Source organism: Cynocephalus volans, chromosome 5 (assembly GCF_027409185.1).
Source record: "Cynocephalus volans isolate mCynVol1 chromosome 5, mCynVol1.pri, whole genome shotgun sequence".
In the NCBI taxonomy this organism is placed as follows: Eukaryota; Metazoa; Chordata; class Mammalia; order Dermoptera; family Cynocephalidae; genus Cynocephalus; species Cynocephalus volans.
Window position 1 is genome coordinate 119,638,140 of NC_084464.1, and position 19,721 is coordinate 119,657,860.

At 37.3% G+C, this 19,721-nt stretch overlaps 1 protein-coding gene across 1 annotated transcript in view; it reads left to right on the forward strand.

The window, feature by feature from the left end:
* SLC35F1 (solute carrier family 35 member F1) overlaps window positions 1-19,721 on the forward strand; it is a 391,743-nt gene that overhangs the window by 229,481 nt on the left and 142,541 nt on the right. The window contains exon 2 of the mRNA XM_063098127.1: window positions 14,512-14,687. Coding sequence (XP_062954197.1) covers window positions 14,512-14,687 — 176 coding nt within the window. The remainder of the gene's footprint in view (window positions 1-14,511; window positions 14,688-19,721) is intronic.

The window sequence follows — 19,721 nt, forward strand, 5'->3', positions numbered from 1 at the left end:
TTTTCCAAGAGTGGAAGAAATAGAGACCTTTTGTTCCACAAATTTTCATGAAACAAATTAAATCTGACTACAAGTTCTCTTGGCTCCGGAACTCAGTGGAAATTCTCTCTCAGCCATTCCCTTCCCCCACTCCCAGTTTACCACCAATCCTCCCTTCCCTCCCCTACTCCACCCCTTCCAATTTCATCCATTCTTTTAGGGCCAAACCTAACTCAGTCCTATGCATATCAAAACACACTGAACTACCAGTGTGCATATTTTCCAAGCCTGCACTGTCCCTTGGAATCCAAAAGCTTTGCAGATTTTATGCCAACTCAGGCACAGGAATCTGTACAGGTTGGGAGCTCTGACTCTTGGGATATAGCTTTACTAAATGGTCTACTACACCGTTCTGCCTATATGTCTGCAACGTACCCCTCTCCAGAGTAGAATGAGGGGGTGGATCTGGGTCTCTATCACTTGTAAAATTTTTCTAGTCTTGGGGAATCTTCCGCTAACTTGGTACTTATTCCCTCTGATGTCAGCCTTGCCTATCCGTAACATGACACCATTCGTGGGATTCCGGAAACAAAAGAAAGGACACTTCAGGGAAGAATTGTCTTAGTCCCTTCTGTTTCCCTTCTCAATAGAAACTATTCTGATGCTAGGGAACTCAAAACCTTAGGGGAAAAAAATATAGGGGAAAAAACACATAACTAAATGCCTCAATAGGTTATTTTACTATCAATGTAAAGAAAGACCTAGTCTTTTTTCAGCCAATCTTTCTGAAGTTAATGTATTATTTGTCTGGCTCAAGGAAGAAATGGCTCAAGATCAGCCTGACCTCTTATTCACTCCAAGGGAATGTATCAGCAGCCAAGTCGAGACCAGTTCTGCCTTTTGCAGTGATAGAACTTCATTAGGTTTATCTGGAATGTGCTTCAAAAGTAATCTAATTTCTCTTACTGCATGTAATTCAACTAGAATTTAATTAATTCAGCAGAATGTGTTCACCATTTTATGTTGCACCTTCACTCATTTTATTTGCTATTTTTACTTTAAAGTTTCAGTGGAGTTATTGGGCCCTGTAGTATTCTATCCAAAATAGTCCATTTCATGTGTAACTAACTGATCCTCAGGAGCAGCAAGGGAAACAAGATGTGCAGTCATCATTGTGCACGTCACGCACGACTCCTTTGAGTTTAATCTCTTTGGCAACACGTGTGCTGGTGGGATAGGTACTTTATATCAGTTCACTTGCACTTCCAAAAGGACTATTTTTTAACCCTCCTTTGTTCTTCATTAGACAGACAGACACACAAATGGATCAATAAAGGAAAATAAATGATATTCAGATTCCATTTAAATCACTTTCAGTCCCAATGAAAACTTTAGGGTGTCAAGGGAACCAAAAAGGGAGTTTGCAACACTCTTCTTTAAGGATGGTTCAAGATACTAAATTGCCTGGAAATTCCTTTTCTATCATGGAGTAGGCGTGCTGTACATTTGGCCTTAATGAACACAACCTTAAGGGCCTGGCAGCTCATGGGTTCTATGTACATGCCATTGAAAAGATGCTGACTGACTTAGTTCATTTTCCAGGAGAGCCATAGGGATATCTCTTGGGTTGTTGGTGGCCATGTATTAGATTAACATAGCAGAAATCTTCCAAGGCTGTCTGATTCTGTGATTCCAGAAGCAAAGGGGGATCACAAGCATTTCTTCCCCATATTTTCTGGATCCCAAATGACTTGTAGCTGAGGCATTCTCAAATAGAAAGGGGAGCCAGTGCCCTCTTGGTTTCCCAGTCTCTGAAGCCTATGCCTCAGCATTGTTCTCACCCTCCAGGAAGCATCACTGCAGCTCTCCTATCAAAGCGCCTTTAAATGGTTCCATGAACCCTATAGGGGGATGGAGGAAGGAGGAGGGAGAGAGATAGAAAATATACCTTGAGCAAAAAATTGTTACATTGGCGTGTTTATTTTTAAGCTACTGAAGTCTTACTTAATTTCCCCTTTAGTGGAATTTTTACAAATTGAATGAGACCATTCCTGTTTTTTTTTATATGAAAGACAAAATATCGATGTTCTCTTATTTGGTATTTTGCCACATACTCATCAGTTGTCCTCTGTGCCCTTGGACAGTTTGGAAACATCATTGCAGCCTTGACTGGCTGAGACAGATGAGCGAGGTGCAGTGTATCAAAGACCTGAAATTACTCAGGTTTACCCAAGTGTTGACGTAGGAGAAAAGAAAGAAAAGATTTGTCTTAGTAGTTTGGGCTGCTATAACAAAGTACCATAGACTGGGTGGCTATCTCACAACAAGCTCAAGTAGGAGAAAGAAGAGTGTACAATTTATGTTCACAAAAGTGATCCTTAATTTGCTTTCTTCCTTGTTCTTAAAGAAAATGTCAATCAATGGTTCTCACAACTTGAAGTCCTGAGATGGGTTTTCATTTGTAACCTTGGCAGCGATTCTTCCTGTAAGAACAGGGTAATCTCTTTTATGCAAAACATGAATTTAATGAGAATGCTCATTTTTGGAATAAAAATTGCTGTCGTATCCTTGGTTTGTAATCTTCCTGACACTTCTGTTTTGCCTGATGTTTTACCACAATGCTTAGTCTTGGTAGCTTTTAAAAAGATAGAACATTTTATACCTAATAAACCTTCCTGAGTTGTGTTTTAACAGAGCCATTTATTTAATTTTGATGTTTTTTCACCCTCCACTTGCTCCCCTCCACCAATCAATTCTTTAAACACCCTCCTTAGATTGCTCTGCCTCCGGAGCTTTCTCTCCCACTGGTCTATGCTTCTCTTCTTTCTTAAAGGCAGCTGAGAGCCCTTTGGGATTTCCCACTTTATGACGTCCCTTTCTTCTAATTGCCTCTTCCTCTTTCCACCCTGAAACAGAAGTGACAATAACAGATTTTTAAATTTTTATCTTATTTTATTTTATGGTTAGAATCATCCTTACCATGGAAATTTCAACAGGTCAGATTTCTTCTCATTATAATATTTAATTGTGGTGAATATCCAATTTTCATTCTTACAGGGGACCTTCTCTTTTAGAATAAATTTTGTCTAAGCCATGCTACAAAAATTGGATTTTGATATAATTTTGAGGTGTTTTTCAATGCAGTCTGTCAGAAGCACTGAGATAAAATTACTCCCTTATTGTCAGGTCCTTGTACCAGGGCAATTGGAGTCATCTTTTGATGCAAAGAATGATGAAGAAAAAGGTCAGCTAGCCTCCACTCACAGAATCCTTTTACTACTTGAAAGCAAAAGCCAGAAATCTTTGTCTTCTAAAATGAGGTTTGATTTCCCTACTTATTTATCCTAAGTTCTCTGCATGTTTTTCCAAGTAAAAGGCATAATTGATGATCTCAATTGATTATACATCTTTCAAACAGGCTTTTAATTGTGTGTGGAGAAGCTCAGCACTCAGTGTAATCTAATTTTTCCAATTTGCTCTACTTTAAGTACACTACACTTCATGCATTAAAATTTAGTAAATATGTGATAAAATAATGGAATTTGATGTAGGTTTTTATTTTAATAGAAATGAGTCACCAATTCACTTGTGTATTTTCTTTGTCTTTATTTATTCAATAGATTTTAAAATTAAATGTTTGCCATTTGGCCTCAGGGTTCACTAATATAATTCAAAATGCAAAGCTAAAATATTTAGTAATGAAAAATGCCAAAATCATTTAAAACTGTGTAAAGAAAGAAAACAACAACGAGTCATCCTATCTACTCTCCAAGATGTTGGCAAATGTGAGAACTAGAGTCAGAAGTTCCTTCTTAAGGCTAAGATCTGTTCATTTCATAATAGTCATGTCATGTCATGTAAGACTTCTTAAATATTCCTTTTTTTTTTTTTTTTTTTTTTTTTGCTTTCCTTCTCCAATTCCTGAAGGGCAAGAATCCTTTAAACTTTCCAAATTGGGGAATAAATTTATTTGTTAGAACCTGAAGAAATAAATCTGAGATGTATGCAATCACAATATTTTTTCTTGCTTTATTCTAAATGTAATATTGCATGCTTTAGATAGATTTAAGTAATTAATAAGAGTATTAGTACTTCCAAAGGTACTGAAAGGTAATAAGAGCTATTAGTCTGAATATCTACCATAAGGCAGATACTGTAGGAGGCAGTATATAAACTGTCATTTTTTTTTTTTTTTTTTTTTTTTTTTTTTTTAATTTTATTTTGTCGATATACATTGTAGCTGATTAATGCTCCCCATCACCAAAATAAACTGTCATTTTTATTGCTCATGACAACCCTGTGAGATATGTATTATCCTCATTTTATAGATGAGGAAAATGAATCTCACCTAGTTAGTAGAAGAATCAAGATCCAAATCCAGATTTATTCCATTTTAAAACATCTTCTCATTTTACTATACCTTGCTGATTCTCTGGAGGAAGATGGCAAAGCTTCTTACCACCCAAACTAATGGGTGATAAAACTTATGTTTTCATGCTGTTGTCTGAAAAGTAGGAGTACATGTCCCAGGATGGATACAAGATTATCCCCCAGGATCCAGGACGAAAATATTATCATTAAATGTGAAAAGAGAAAAAAAAAAAAGTCTTTATTTTATGTGTAAAAAAAAAAGAAAGTAATTAAGCTTGGCTAATTTTTAACATACAAATTGACCCTGGTGCAATCACTCTGCTTTTAAGTTAGATATTCGAATCTATCTTTCTTTTTTTTTTTTTCTTTCTTTAAATGGCTGTGTACTTTATTTTTCTTTTCTTTATATTTTTCTCTTTTCTCTTTCATTCCTTCTTCCTTTCTCCCTTCTTTATCTTTCTTTTTGATAACAGCTTTATTGAGCTATAATTCACTTCCCATACAACTCACCTATTTAAAGTGCACAATTCAGTGGTTTCTAGTATATTTTACTTAGTGTACATATCCATGTAACCAGCACTGCAGTCAATTTTAGAACATTTTCATCACCTCATGAAGAAATCCATACCCTTTAGCTGTCATCCCCAATCTCTCCATACCCCTAACCCTAAGCAGCCAGCTATCTGCTTCCTGGATTTGTAGATCTGCCTGTGCTGGACGTTTCATGTAAAGGGATTCATGTACTATGTGGTCTTTTGTGACTGGTTCTGTACATGATTGACTCTTTTAAGGTACATGAGATTCTTTGACAAAGGAGCAGATGTTCTGCTATCAAAAAGGGCTCCTGGTAGCCCCTAATTCACCTAGTTTATGTGGGTCTGCTTAAAAGATTTTGCAATTACATCATTTTAGTAACTAAACTTTACCAAGAGTACTGTTGGTTTAATAATGATTTTTACACAAAAGCTGAAAGTCAAAGATAATAACAAAATGTACAACGAGTAAATAACAAGCAGCAAAAAAAGCTTAACTGAAACTTCTTATTCTTAATCTGACCCTTTTCATCAGCCGCATTACAAAATAAAATAAAATCTAATTATATGTAACAAAAATATTAACTAAAATTTGTAATTGTCAACAAGACAATTTTAATATGACTTTACATCCACTTTTATTAAAGATAGACTTTAAGTATACAGCATACTTAAGATATTGCCTGACACAGTGTTAGCAAGCAAATCAATAGCTAAGCAACCATAATATAAAGATAACTTTTGCAATCTGCGGTGGGGGGAGATAATGTTTAAAGTCATGTAGTACCCATTACTTTAAAATTTTTTCATTAAATGTAGTAATAATTGTTTGATTGTCCTCAATTGGTGTTTCTGACTTATTAATAAAATGATCAAAATTCTTATACCATTGGGGACACTCCTCTTATTCCTGTCATTGTAAAGATGGCTGTCATGCACAAGAAAAACAAGATGCAACAGACTAAAGCACATTCTTCCATCAACAAATAGTGTTGAAAGATACATAGAAAGCCATGCTGAAGATTTGAAGAAACAAGTATTAGAACACCGCAGTGTTGCAGTGTTGGGGTGAAAATACAGATGCATCTAGCATGCCTCAGTTAGAGGTGGCTATATTCTGAAGCTAATGGAATGAAAAGAGTAAAAGATCTGGATAGACATTTCTCAAAAGAAGACACAAGTGGCCACCAGGTATATGAAAAATATGCTCTACATCACTAACCATTGGGAAATGCATATCAAAATCACAATGAGATATTATCTCACCCCAGTTAGAATGGCTATTATCATAACAAATGCTGGTGAGGATGTGGAGAGAGGGAAACTTTTATACACTGTTGGTGGGAATATAAATTAGAATAGCCATTATGGGAAACAGTGTGGAGATTACTCAAAAAATTAAAATAGAAATACCATAAGATCCAGCGATCCCACTACTGGGTATGTATTCAAAGAGAAGCAAATCAGTATGTCAAAGAGATATCTGCATAGCCATGTTTACTGCAGTGCTATTCATAATAGCCATGATATGGAATCAGCCTAAGTGTCCATCAATGGATGAATGTATAAAGAAAATAGTATACATACATAATGGAATACTATTCAGCCCTGAAACAATGAATAAAATCCTCTTATTTACGGCAACATGGATAATCCTGAAGGACATTATATTAAGTAAAATATGCCAGGCACAGAAAGATAAATACCACGTGATCTCGCTCATATGTGGAATATAAAAAAGTTGATTTCATAGAAATAGAGAGAGAATAGTGGTTACTAGAGGCTGGGAAAGGCAGCAGGGGGGATGGGGAGAGATTGGTCAATGGGGTACAAAGTTACAGTTAGAAGGAAGAGTAAGTTCTGGTGATCTATTGCACAGTAGGGTGACTGTAGTTAACAATAAAATATTGTATATTTTGAAAATAACTAGAAAAGAGGATTTTGAATGTTCTCACCACAAAGAAATGATAAATGTCTAAGGCAATGGATGTGCTAATTACCCTAATATGGTTATTACACATTGTATACATATATTGACACATCACACTGTACCTCATAAATACATACAATTATTATGTTTCAATAAAAAAATAAAAAACTCTACACTTTAGATTCCTCTGCTGCTTACCTCTCCTTACCCATCTCTTCTATAATTATGATTTCTTACTGGCCAGCCAAGTGATTCCATGTCAGTATCTGCTTCTGAGACAGCACAGCATTTCCTTTCCTGCAATGACATGCAAACTTCTCAAGACCAAATTACATCTCTTCCATTATTTTTTTAAGTGACTCAAAACTATGTTTTTCATGAAGCCTTTCAGATTTGCTTTGCCCAGTTTTAAAGACTAAAATTATCCCAATAATCTCTAGCAGTTTTATATAGATTTACTTGAGTACATAGGTATTTTTATGTCCTTTATTCAGATAGTTTCACTTATTTATGTGCCATGCCCCTCTAAGTTTCTTGGCGACAAGGCCAAGCATTCCTTTCTCATAACTTGCACCCAGCAGGCCTTGGCAGCTGCTACTGACTGATCTATTTCTCTGCAGCTAATCCCCAAACTGACAGAGTTTGCACATAATAAATGAGTAAACATTGCTGGTAGCTCAGCTATCAAAGAGTTTAATCAAATGCACAAAAGGAATAGACTTTCAGATTGCAGATAACAGATTTCAAGAGTTGATGTGCACAGATCAGCGTCTTTCTAAAAGTAAGTCACAATTATGGAGTAGGAGAAAGTGTGAAGCTCATTATTTTAGCCTGAATTCTCCAGAAGGCAGACAGACAGGGGCTTGCCTGCTGCTCCTTTATTAAGAGGTGCAATTCCAGGGAGGAGAGTGAGGAAGGGCAGGAGGAGACATAATACAAGGGTGCAGAGTACACATCAAGCACCTTGTGGGCAGAGCCATCTTCGGAGAGCCTAAATAAATGGCTGCTTCTCGGTACAGCCTGCCTGGGGGAAGAAGAAGAAAGAATTGATCTGTCTGCTAGAGTTTCCTATTGGTCAAGTCCAGTAATTCCCCTGAACTCTCCAGTTGCTCATGAGTGGGTATTAAGCAGGTCCCCACAAGGTCTGGCCCTCGGCATCAACTGGGAATCCCCAGGGTAGAAGGCACAAGGTGCACAGCATGAGCATGAGGAATGGAGCCACTGGGTTGGGCCCACATAGTGTCAGCCTAGTCTATGGCAGCCACCACTGGAGCTGGAGCAAGTGGCCAGAAACCCTGGAGATAGGTGAGAACAAAAGGATTGGAAGAGGAGCATAATAGGGGTCATATGCACACATCAATCAAAATATCTTTATTTTACAAAAGAAACCCAAGCCCAAAGTGGGAGATACCCAAGATCTTGGAGCTTAATTAGTGGAACTCACAGAGCCAGGGGCTTCCAACTCCCAATTTGGTGCCTTTCACTCTTCTATGCTGTGTCTTCAGCCAAAACACGTACGGCATCTGTGAGCTTCTGTGACTCATCCTCTCACAGTGGCGTTTCATGTATCTCCTACACTTAGTGCCCACAGACCCAGGGAAACATATGTTTAGGAGGGCTTCCTTGGTTTCTTCTACCTAATGAGAAAAACAAAACAAAGTGATTACCACGGAGCCAAAGAATAGATGGAATTCCAGGAATACAGAATCTGAGGCAAAGAAATCCCAGTTAATGTTAAACCTTTGGAGGTGTGTGTTTGCTTCTTGCCTGGTAATCTTCTTACATAGAGATCTAATTAGTGATTGCATGTGATCAAACCTTTCAGCAAAGAGCTTCTAGAAGTCAATGGCCTAACTTCTGCAAACAAGAATCTTGCCAAAGAACATAGTAGAACACGTTTCTCATACATTCAAGTGGTATTGTTTTTGGTCCAGGCAGTCCACTTAAGTGTTCTTTATATGTATGCATATCTGAATTTATATGCTGACTCAGAGCTGACATGACTGCCTGAGAATAGTTATCAGAATGAAAATATCTCTGCAGAAAGGCTGATATGCTCTAATTCAAGATGATAACATAATTGTTCCATTCTCGTGCCAAAGAATTACAAAGCAATATGATTATGTAACACTTTGTTGAGAGTCTTCATACCTTTTAAGAAAATGTATTCTTAGAGCTAAGAGAAGAAAACAGGATTCAATTTATGCTCTATTTTAAATCTTAGTATTGTGAATATCTAATTTGCAACACAAGTTTATTCTTAAAATTTTGAAGTCTGTTTTTTTAACAGAACAAAGTGCTGGTGGTAATAGTTATGTCAGTCTTTATGAATAAAACCTCTATTGTAACAGGTATTCAGCTTCCAGGAGCACTGTTTTTCTTGAGACTCATGCATTTTTCATTGTCTAGTCATTCTGAATTTAAAGTGGTAGGATGTCCTTTTAAATGCATAAACAAAGAAGATGAAAATGTGTATTATAGCTTCCTCTCCATTTCTGCTACTAAAATTATGGGAACTATGTATCTTGTGTTAAAATGCATCTGGTGTGCTATTCTGTGTCCTACAGGAATAACTAGCAGCTCGTAGTGCAAAATTTCACCCAGCACCACATTTAGCATCATTTTTGCAAGATAGCACCTTACCAGGCTTGTTCAGAAATGTGCCAGAAAATAGCTTATTAATCTCTGTGTCTAACTGGCAGATGGAATACGGTAAAAATAATGTTTTTGTCTTTCAAAGGTAGTAGATTTTCAAGATAAGATAAGCAGCCATCTTTTAAACCTTCCAAGACTTTGCCCTTTTCATTTACAGATATTTGTTCACTCATAAATTTGTTCATTCATTTGTTCTGCATTTATTGAGCACCTATTTCCTTTCTGTCCAGCGTTCCTCAAGGCACTAGGAACATAGAAATGAATAAAGTACATTCCCTTCTTTTCAGGAACTTATGAGCTACACAGCATGGTGTATACAAGTAGAGATGGGGACATACAAATGAGAACATTTAACTCAGCCTTGGAGAGAAACGAGGGGCTAAGGATAGGCTTTCTGGAGAAGAAGGTGACTTAAGACTATGAGAAGTTAGGTGAAGGGAGCACTATAGCGGTTACCGAAGGAAAAAATAGTTAGGAGGGATAGGATGACAGTAAATGAACTAAAGAGATCTATTTCTATGCAACATCTCACCAGATGGATTTGTCCTGTGCTAACAGAGAACAGAAAAGAATTTGATGGGGGCTACATGTCAGGGCAGAGGGCATAATTAGCAGAGTGTCAACATTTACGTATTTAGGTTTATTTATATTTTTACTTGTTTTGTTTTGGTGACTGTAGTAACTAGGTCAGATGTGCACACTGCAATAGCTACAATATCTAGCTCCCTGCAGTCGGAAAGGACTCATGAACTAATCTGATTAAAGGCTCCTTCCAGTTTTACATGTCATGTTCATTAGCATGACCAATAAAACCATAATTTGCATTTGTTATCAAATCGTCCCAGCAGCATCTGAATGATGTAGCCACTAATTAAAAGCAGAAATTGAATACAGCAGATGTGATGCTTTGTTTGACTGAAGAAACAAGAATAGGCTTGTGTTGGTCTCTTGTTGAAAGAAATACATTACAGATATCTTGATGGAAGAGTTTTCATAAGAGAGTCAATCTGGCTTTTTTTTTTTTTTTTTCTTTTTTTGTCTTTTTTTGTCTTTAACTTCTCCAGAATGTATCTGGAAACCAGCCACTTAGGTTTCTAGCCCTATGTGCAGTTTATGAGAGCAAAAAGTAAATAAATACATATATGTATATACATTTTTCTTCTGGTAGCATAATGATAGTATAGTACAGTAATTAAGAAGTTGGGATTTGAAATCATATAACCTAGTTTGCATCCAAATTCTGTTCCTTTTTAGTTCTGTGACCTTAGGTTGGTTGCTTAACCTCATGAAGCATCAGTTTACTTATCTATAAAATGCAATAATAATATCTGCCTTATACAACTATTGTGAGGATAAAATAAAATAGTATGTATAAATCTAAGTCCAGGGCTTGGCACATAGTAAAAACTTATAAAATGTGAATTGTTATTTTGCTTTAACTGGCTCCATTTTGTACTAAGTTATTTGGGATCCTAGCTCCAAAATCTTGGTTTAGAAGCTCCCCAATGACAAGGACTGGGTCTTATTCATCCTTGCATAAATAGTGTATGATATATGTAAGACTATTTTATAGCATATTGGCACATATACATAAGGATGACTAAAATTTTATTCTCTTATGTAAGTAATCTGTCATTTATGTGTGGCTTGGTTTTGTTCAGTAAAGGCACAGCATATTGCCAACATTTCAAATACTATGATTGTAATTTAAAGAGCTGTAGGAATCCATGTTGTACCCATAGTTTTCAACCTTCTTTTCCCTAGAAGACATACTCCACACCCAGCATTCTCCAGTGGCCATAGTCAACAACAGGAGCAAGTCTCTGATATATTATCTACCCAATTCTCTTCCACTTAAAAATGGAAGTTATTATGCAAATAATCCAGAGTCACCCAATAATAGGATACTTATGAATCTACTCTGAATTAATTTGTAAATCATTTTACACATTATTATTTTAACTGTCATTGTTATTATCATGTTACATGGTGACTAGATCAAACTTCTTCAAAGAATTCTTTGAATTCTTCAGAATTCTTCAAAGTCAGCACCTTTCTATTTCTCACCACTTCCTATCCACTTAATCACCACTAACTAGCATGAAACCCTTTATTTCCTTAGTTTTTGACACCAGTGTTGCTCTGGTACTCTCCCCTCAACCAAAACTGGTCTTCGCAAGGCTGGAAATGTCTACAAATCATCTCTTTCCAGTTCTCATTCTCTCTGCCATGTAAGCAACATTCAACATTACAGCTATCCCACCAATGAATGTCTCTATCCCATTGGATTCCATGACATCAAGAACTGTCCTGGTCTTCCTCTTAGCTCTCTAACCACTTCTGACTCCAGAGATGTGATTCTTCCCTCTCTCCCAACCCTAACCTTGGGATTCCCCAAGGGTTTTTATGGAGACCCTCTTATTTTGTCTCCCACTCTCCCTTCCTTGGTGATATTATTCATTTTCAGTACTTGGCCATCTCTTTTGTGGGTATAAGTTCTACATATTTATCTCCTGGGTGGTCTCCCTGACCAACCCTGAACCCATGTTTCTAATACTGCTGCATCATCTGGAAGTTCCATCAAATTCAATATCCTTAAGATATTTACTGTCTTTCCACTAAAACCAGCTCCTTATCATTATTTTTAGCAGTGGATATCACAGTTCTCTTAGGCAGCCTTAAAAACCTTTGAGTTAATTCTGGTACTTTTTTTTTTTTTTTTTATTAATTACTCTTTCATCCCAATAAACTGTTCAGTGTTGCCTAGGGTCTATGCGTTCATGTCCTTGAATTTCTCCATTTTCTACTTCCTCTGAATGGTATTGCCCGACTGTAGATACAATGAAGAACACTGCATTAGCTTCAGAGCCTGACAGAGGCGAAAGAGGTGTAAAAGCAGTGATTCTAATACAATGAAATAGTGGTAATAAAGGAGATGCATCCCAGGGAAGAGAGGGCAGGGAATACTTCTCAAAGGGGGTGACATATGAGCTAAAACTTGAAAGGGGAATAAGAGTCAGACTGACAAAGCCAAGATGAACATTCTGGAAATAATCACGTGCAAAGGAATGCAGGCAAAGAAGCCCATGACTCATCTTTGAAGTACAAGTAGCTCTGTAAGGCTGGAACTCTAGAAGCAGGAGATAAAGCACCAGAGGTAGCAGGAATGGAGGGAAAGCTTTTAGGACATTGTTTCAATTATCTGCTGCTATGGAACAAACCGTAAAACCGCATGCCCTAAAGCAACATCATTTATTATTTCTCACAGTGCTCCAGCTGGGCGGCAAGCTCTGGGGACAGTTCATCTCTGCTCTGTGTAGCATAGACTGGCATGGCTTGACTGGGGCCAGAGGACCCTAAATCCTCTCCCCCATGGCTGACCTATCAGCTGAGGCAGAGGTGGCTGGCTAGGTTCCCTTTCTCTTTCCACATGGCCTGACCATATTGATAGTCTACTTCAGATTTCCTTACATAAAAGCTATATCCTAAGAGGACAAAAAATGGAAATGCAGAGCTTCTTAGGGCTTAGGCCCTGAAGTCACATGGCATCCCTTCCCCCACACTCTACTGGTCAAAGTCAGTCACAAGACCAGCTCGGCTTCTAGAAAAAGGGAGACTGACCCCACCTCCCTTTGGGAGGAGCACACGAATGTAAAGGGAGTGTTGGCAGCTATCTTTGCAGACGGTCTACCACAGGCCTTCTCGATCACTGCATTCTATAGGGAACTATTGTAGGATTTTAAGCAGCAGACTATCATTTTAAACATATATGTTTAAAAATATGTCTTTGATTCTTTTGTAGAGATTGTGTTCAGGGGTCAGGGGCCAGTACCTGGAAATAGGTTAACCTCAGAAAAGTGTTCTCCTTGGGCCCACATGCCTTGCCACGATTTTTCTTCCTTGTGGAAGCAGAAAGAATGAACAAAAGGGACAGATGCTTTTCTTTTTTATAGCAAAATAGCACCAAAGTAATACCCAGGATTCTATGTTCCTTTGAGAAAGCTGGACTTACTTCTTCCACAGGGGAGGAAATACGTAATACCACAAATCCTCTGCCTAAAGCTTTTTTGTTTAGAAATATTATTGCTTGCTTATTTTATATTGCTGTTTCTATAAATAAACCAGAAAAGTCAGATGAGATTGTGTGGGAGGGCATAAGTCTGTTTCATATTTCTAGGGCTTTTCTCATGTCAGAGCATGCATGTGTATGTGACAATAAGGCTTGGGTGGGCATTTTATTTCTGTGCCAAATGATCACCTTGCCTCTTGGCACTAGTCCCCACTCCAGTGGTCTACAGAGGCAGTGCCTCTGAAAAAGCCACAGAATATTTGCATAATTTGAAAGGTTTTATTATACCAGCACAGTACTGAATCTCCTTCATGAATAGCAGCTTTAATATGAAGTCAGTTGTAATGTGAGCAGGAGAGAGCAGAGACCTAATGTGTGTGAAAGCTTCCTAGAGCAAATTGAGATCCAAAGTCCAGGAACAGACAGAAGATAGTCCTTCTGGATTTTCAGAAGGTTGTATAGCCCATTCACCTAAGTGTTTCTTGATCCAGGATTTTGATCTGTAAAGAAAAGAGTTTCCCTTTATTGGTACAGGAGCCTGAGGGTTAGGTGGAATATGGTCCCTCCTGATCAGTGTTCAGGCACTCTCTCAGCCTCACTGAACATTCAATTAACACTCTGGTATGCATCAAAATGATGTTCATTTCCCCATACAGGCTCCAGAGTGTAGTGGCTAAAAGTCAGGTTCTTCTAGAGAGGTTTGGTCTCGAATCCCAGTTTTTCCTCTTCCTAGTTAACTGACTTTGAGCAAATTCCTGGACCACTCTAAGCTTTAGTATTCTCAGTAATAACTGCACTTTCCTCATAGGATTGCTGTGACAGATTCAAAGAAATAATATTTATTGCACTTAACCCATGCATGCTAAGAATGCTCAATAAATTTAGTGCTATATAAATAGTGCTCAATAAATTTAGTGCTATTGTTTTTAATGGACTTCCTGCTTATCTTTGCTGTATTTCTATTTATTTCTCAGGGAGATGTTAATCTCTGTGGCTCTGGGCCAGGTGTTATCCCTTCTTATTTGTGGAATTGGCCTGACTAGCAAGTACCTGTCAGAAGATTTCCATGCCAATACGCCAGTCTTCCAGAGTTTCCTGAATTATATCCTTCTCTTCTTGGTCTATACCACCACACTAGCCGTCAGACAAGGTAAGCTCGCAAAACCACCATGAATATAGCTTTTTCAAACACCTAGAAGAATATGAGCCATAACCAGATAACTTTTTGTCACAGCATTAGTAAGATAATTCAAAACCCCAAATCTCACTTTTTTATTTTGCAATAACACAGCAAACGAATGAATAAATCACAGAGAAGCCTAAACTGTGTGAATTCAGTGGGAAATGGGAAATGCTTGTATAGGCAGAAATGTACAGTTGCTCACCATCTGAGTCTGTGTTAACATTCCTCATACCTCTCAATGAACCTAAATCAAGTGCTTCCCTGGAACGTGGAAAGGGCTCGATGAAGCTGTCATAAATAATGTTAGCCCTGAAAAATCCAAAGGAATTGCATACAAATATATTTCTGTGGGAACGTGACACAAGAAAGATAAAAATAGTAAACATAATCGACACAGAGGAAAAGAAAGAAAAGAAAACTACTGCAAAAGGTCAGGCAAGCTTTTAAATTATTTTAAAATTAAAATCCTTAAAGCATTAAAACGAGTCCTCCAAGAGTCAATGCAAGAAAAACGTTTCTAAGGGGCAGTTGCAGCTGAGCATCCTGGTGTGATATTCCTGTAAGGTATGCTGCAGAGCTTTGTGATTATACCACTGAGTCTGGTGCACACACTGTTATCTATGGTCCAAAAATAGCCAGTAATTTTCCCCCAAACAGTAGCTGTTGACTGTAAACTATGCATTGAAAAATAATCACTAATAGGTTTGAAGACAATTACATACATTAATAATATATAAGGACACATGTATAGCTGTATGTATCAATCTTAATAGTCATACTTTTTAAAAACTTTTATAAAAATTATTTAATGATATTTAATTTTTACATTTCCTCATTTGGATTGCTGTCCAGAATAATATTGCTTCATTATAATGATTTGGCCAGTACTAGGTTTCATCTTAGAGGAGTAATGAGTTGCAGTTTAATTCTGGATCTGATTAAAGAATTGGAGAAGCTAATTTCATTTACTTTCCAAAATTGGTGCTATTGGTGCATAATTACTTCAAGAATAAAATGTCAGCTAAAACCTGAGGCTACAATAGTTAAACACTGAATCTCAGCTATGTTTCCTCAGTGTGATTTGGAAACTAATATTTTGAAACGATATAAATGCATTATCTAACAGTCATCCCCAGTGTTTCACCACTGGTGCCTCAGTCTAGGAAGGGACCCCAGGAAGTGAGGAAATGGCGGGAGGGGGAGGAGTGGATGGATATAATTAGAAATTCACTTATAAGAGACTGTTAATATGAGGACTGTGTGGCTTGGCCATATCAAGAGGAGAGAGCTAAGCAATTGGACTTAAAAATCCCTCGATGTAAGCTTGAATCAATATTAAAAGAATAGAATTATTTAGCCCAGTAAAAGGAGTATAATTAAGAATAACAAGGTTAAATTAGGAACAGTTTTGCAACACTGTAATATTACAAGAAAAATTTCATATCAAAGTGGTGAGTTTGATATGAAATTAGTGAATACTAGAACCACGTAGCCCACACTATGAAATGGTGTATTGTAACTAGTCTTTGGGTTCTTGTCCATCTTACTTTCCAGGAGTCCAGAGATTTCACAAAAACCTGCATCAGGAAAAAAAATTAAGCCATTTTAAAAAACAGAGAGAACCATTTCAACAATACCAATAATTTATAGATTAGACTAGAAAAGCTTAGAAAACTAAATGTGGTAAAAGACCCAGAGTTAATAATAACAATACCGTCTATTGAGCCTTTATTATGTGCCAGCCATTACGCACGTGAATTATCCCTTTTATTCCTTTAATCCAAGGAAATAGTTATTATTATCCAAAATTTTATAGATGAGAAAAGCAAGGCCCTGACTGCCCTAGGAAATGCTCAAGGATTTAGGTGAAGAAGTGGTAGAGGCCGGTCCTAGGCCCGGATGTGAGGGCTCTATGCCTTCAGGGCTCACCTGCCTCTCCATGTGAGGTTCAGGGGAGGCAGGAGAAGGGGTGAGAGACTCTTTTGAACAAAAGGAGAGTTCTTTCCCTTGAATTTCAAAACCCTGAATAAGAAACGAGACCTGGCATGTAAGGTCTAGTAAGAGACAGCAGTGCAGTCAAAAGGATGTCATACATGATTTAGGGAGAGGTGGGCATGGACAGGGAAGAGGGACAAATGGAAAGAGGCCAAGGACTAAGAGCAGAAAGGACTTTGGAAGCTCTTTGGAAAGAAAAGCTGAATAGGCCCTGGGGAAACTCTGTCAATCCCAGTCAGTGATGGAGAGAATCCATTAATCCATTTCTAAAATGCCCTCTCTGGAGATTTCTACCATTGCCTCCAATTATCACTAAATTTGCTGGCATATCTTCATCTGGGTGTTTACTCAGAATGTTTATTTGTTTTAAGCTTCATCTTTAGAGGCTTTCGTAGGCTGGCATAAACTAACACCTGGAAATCAACACAGTAATTACATTAATTTTGTATAGGCTGATTCAGTACTATGTTCTGGAGACATAATCATCTTTTTACTCAGGTACCTCAAGATTTGGGAGGGAATGAACAACAAAGAGAAGGAGATGGAAAGTCTTGTGTGAACAAGGGAGGATTTCTCCCAGTCACAATTTCTCCTCCCTTCCCAGTGCTGCCTGAGGGCTGCAGCTTAGGTCTCAGCCAGGTGCTGGTCCTCCTAGCTCTTCCAGCACAGACATCATCCAACCTGCTGGGCCCTTATATTAATTTGATGCCACCTTGGGCCACATAAGTTAGACTCTGGAATATATTTTTAAGCAAATCTTTCTTTATAACTATAATCATACAGCATCTAAAATTTATGATTGTCACATTTGAGCACAATGTGATAAATGCAAGAAGCCTGATCAAGAGCATTAAGGGTGATGCTCTTATAAAAATCTTGCCCAAAATTGACTTCAAAGTTAAATTGAATTCTCCATATCAAATTTTCATTGGACCAATGATCAAAGATTCTGATGTAGTAAGTTCCAGTATAAGTTTTAGTATGAGCTGTAGTTGTGAACTTGCATTTGATGATTGATTTCTACAAAAATTTGGGTACCATACCATTACCATCCTTCTTAAAAAATAATGTGTATCCTGTTGAACAAATTTTAAGTCTAGCCTTCTCCTTGGTTGGAGCTAGATTTTCTTCCAAATCAAAATTCAAAAACTGCTTATTGTTTATAATAATGAGCTTCAGTAACACAACTTTGTAGGAAGAAATGTACTTCAAAAAACTTTATTCCATTGGCATTGTATCAAGTTTGAAAATTCAGGTAAAATTTATATGGCTATTACTTCAGTAGTTTAATTGTAACTGCTTGGAGAAGCTATTCAGGAAATTAAAATGTACCCATTGAAATAATGCCTGAGATACAAACAATTCATGCTGTATGTACGAAGTCGCACTTCGGGAATATGGCTGAGAAAGTAGAGTGAAGCTTCCAAAAATTTATGGATTTGCCCAGGAAATTCTCAAAAGAAATCTGTACTTCTTATCTACTCTTTTCTTAAAATGCCATGTAACACTAGCTGAAGTCAGGAAGCAGAGAAACAAAATATAAAGACTGTAAACAAGAGAGGGAAAAGATCAGGCTGAGGTCCAACTGAAGACCTTGCTTTTGTGATGTAGAAGCAAGAAATGTGACAAGCTTTCAAAAACAAAGATCAAAATAGGATACATTTCTTATCAAGAGAACACATCAGCAATCTTTTTGCTCATAAGCTTCTCTCATCAATTATGACAAAAACCATAATTGGTTATGATTATGCTTATGTTTCCCAGACTACTTTCTGCATTTCTTAAATAATAGATACCCATGGTTCCTCTTTTCGCAGTTTTTAACTTCCGAGTGTATATAAGCCACATTTTTAAATAGTCAATAATTTCCTCCTTCCTTTCTTCTGCTACCATTTTTCTATGTTCTTTTCTCTCTAATTCCTTTTCTTTTTCCCACTAACAATTTGCTCATTGATGTGGGAGGTAAGGATTGTGCAATGAAGGCAGGATGCTAACGATAAAAAAGAAAACACTTTCAGTCCTTGTTTTCATCTCAAGTCATGGTGTGGGGGCCGGGAGGAGAATGGGTATCAGTAAAAAAAGCATGAATAGAATCAGAAGCGTCTGCTACTTTTTATACACAGACCCTAGAAAGAAAATAAAATGTTGCCACCATCGAGCATTAGTAGAGAACCAACAACTTTAACATTCCTGGTTGACTGGTTCTACAAGTTCTGCTTTTTCATTGAAAGATATTTTTATAAGCTTTTCCAATTTTGAATAAAAGACAAGCTTCCAGCTAAAAGCAATTTAATCAGTATTACATGTATTTTGCTTCCCAGCAAATTCTTGGAACATAGACATTAAACTATTTGTTGAATCATTTATGTATTTCTTTGCGTGAGCATAAAAATGAAACATGTCTCTAACGGAATGAACAGAGGACTCAAAAATATCATTGCGTAGAATCTCTTTGATTTTTTTCAGAGGCAATACTGAAAAGTGAACTGCATGTCTTACTCTTCATGAGAAACGTTCTCATTTTGAACATTAAATTCCAGAAGATGGAAATCCTAGAAGTCTAGGTTCAAATCTTAATTCTAAGTGGGGAGGCTGAGGAAATGAAGTCAGTTGGGTATTGCGAGCACCCGCTCTCTCCAGATCCCTTCTACCCACCTTCCTCCTTTCTCCACTCAAGTACTCAAGCAGGACAGAAGAGATGAGAGAAATATATAAAAATGACAGCCTTGTTTATGCACAACAGCCAGGTGCATCTCATGGCCCAATGGTCCAGTCCCTCAGCATTTTAAATGAATATTCTTCTCACAGTTTTTGCCAAAAAAGTATTCCTTTTTTTTTTTTTTTTTTTTTTTTTTTGAGGGAGGTGGAGGTGATGGTAGCTGGAGAAGCATTAATGAGAAGGTAATCATTGCCCTTCCCAACCCAGGACAGGCTTTATATTTATTCTCTACAGAAACACTAGATTTCTTACATACAAGGATACTTCAAAAAGTTTGTGGAAAAATA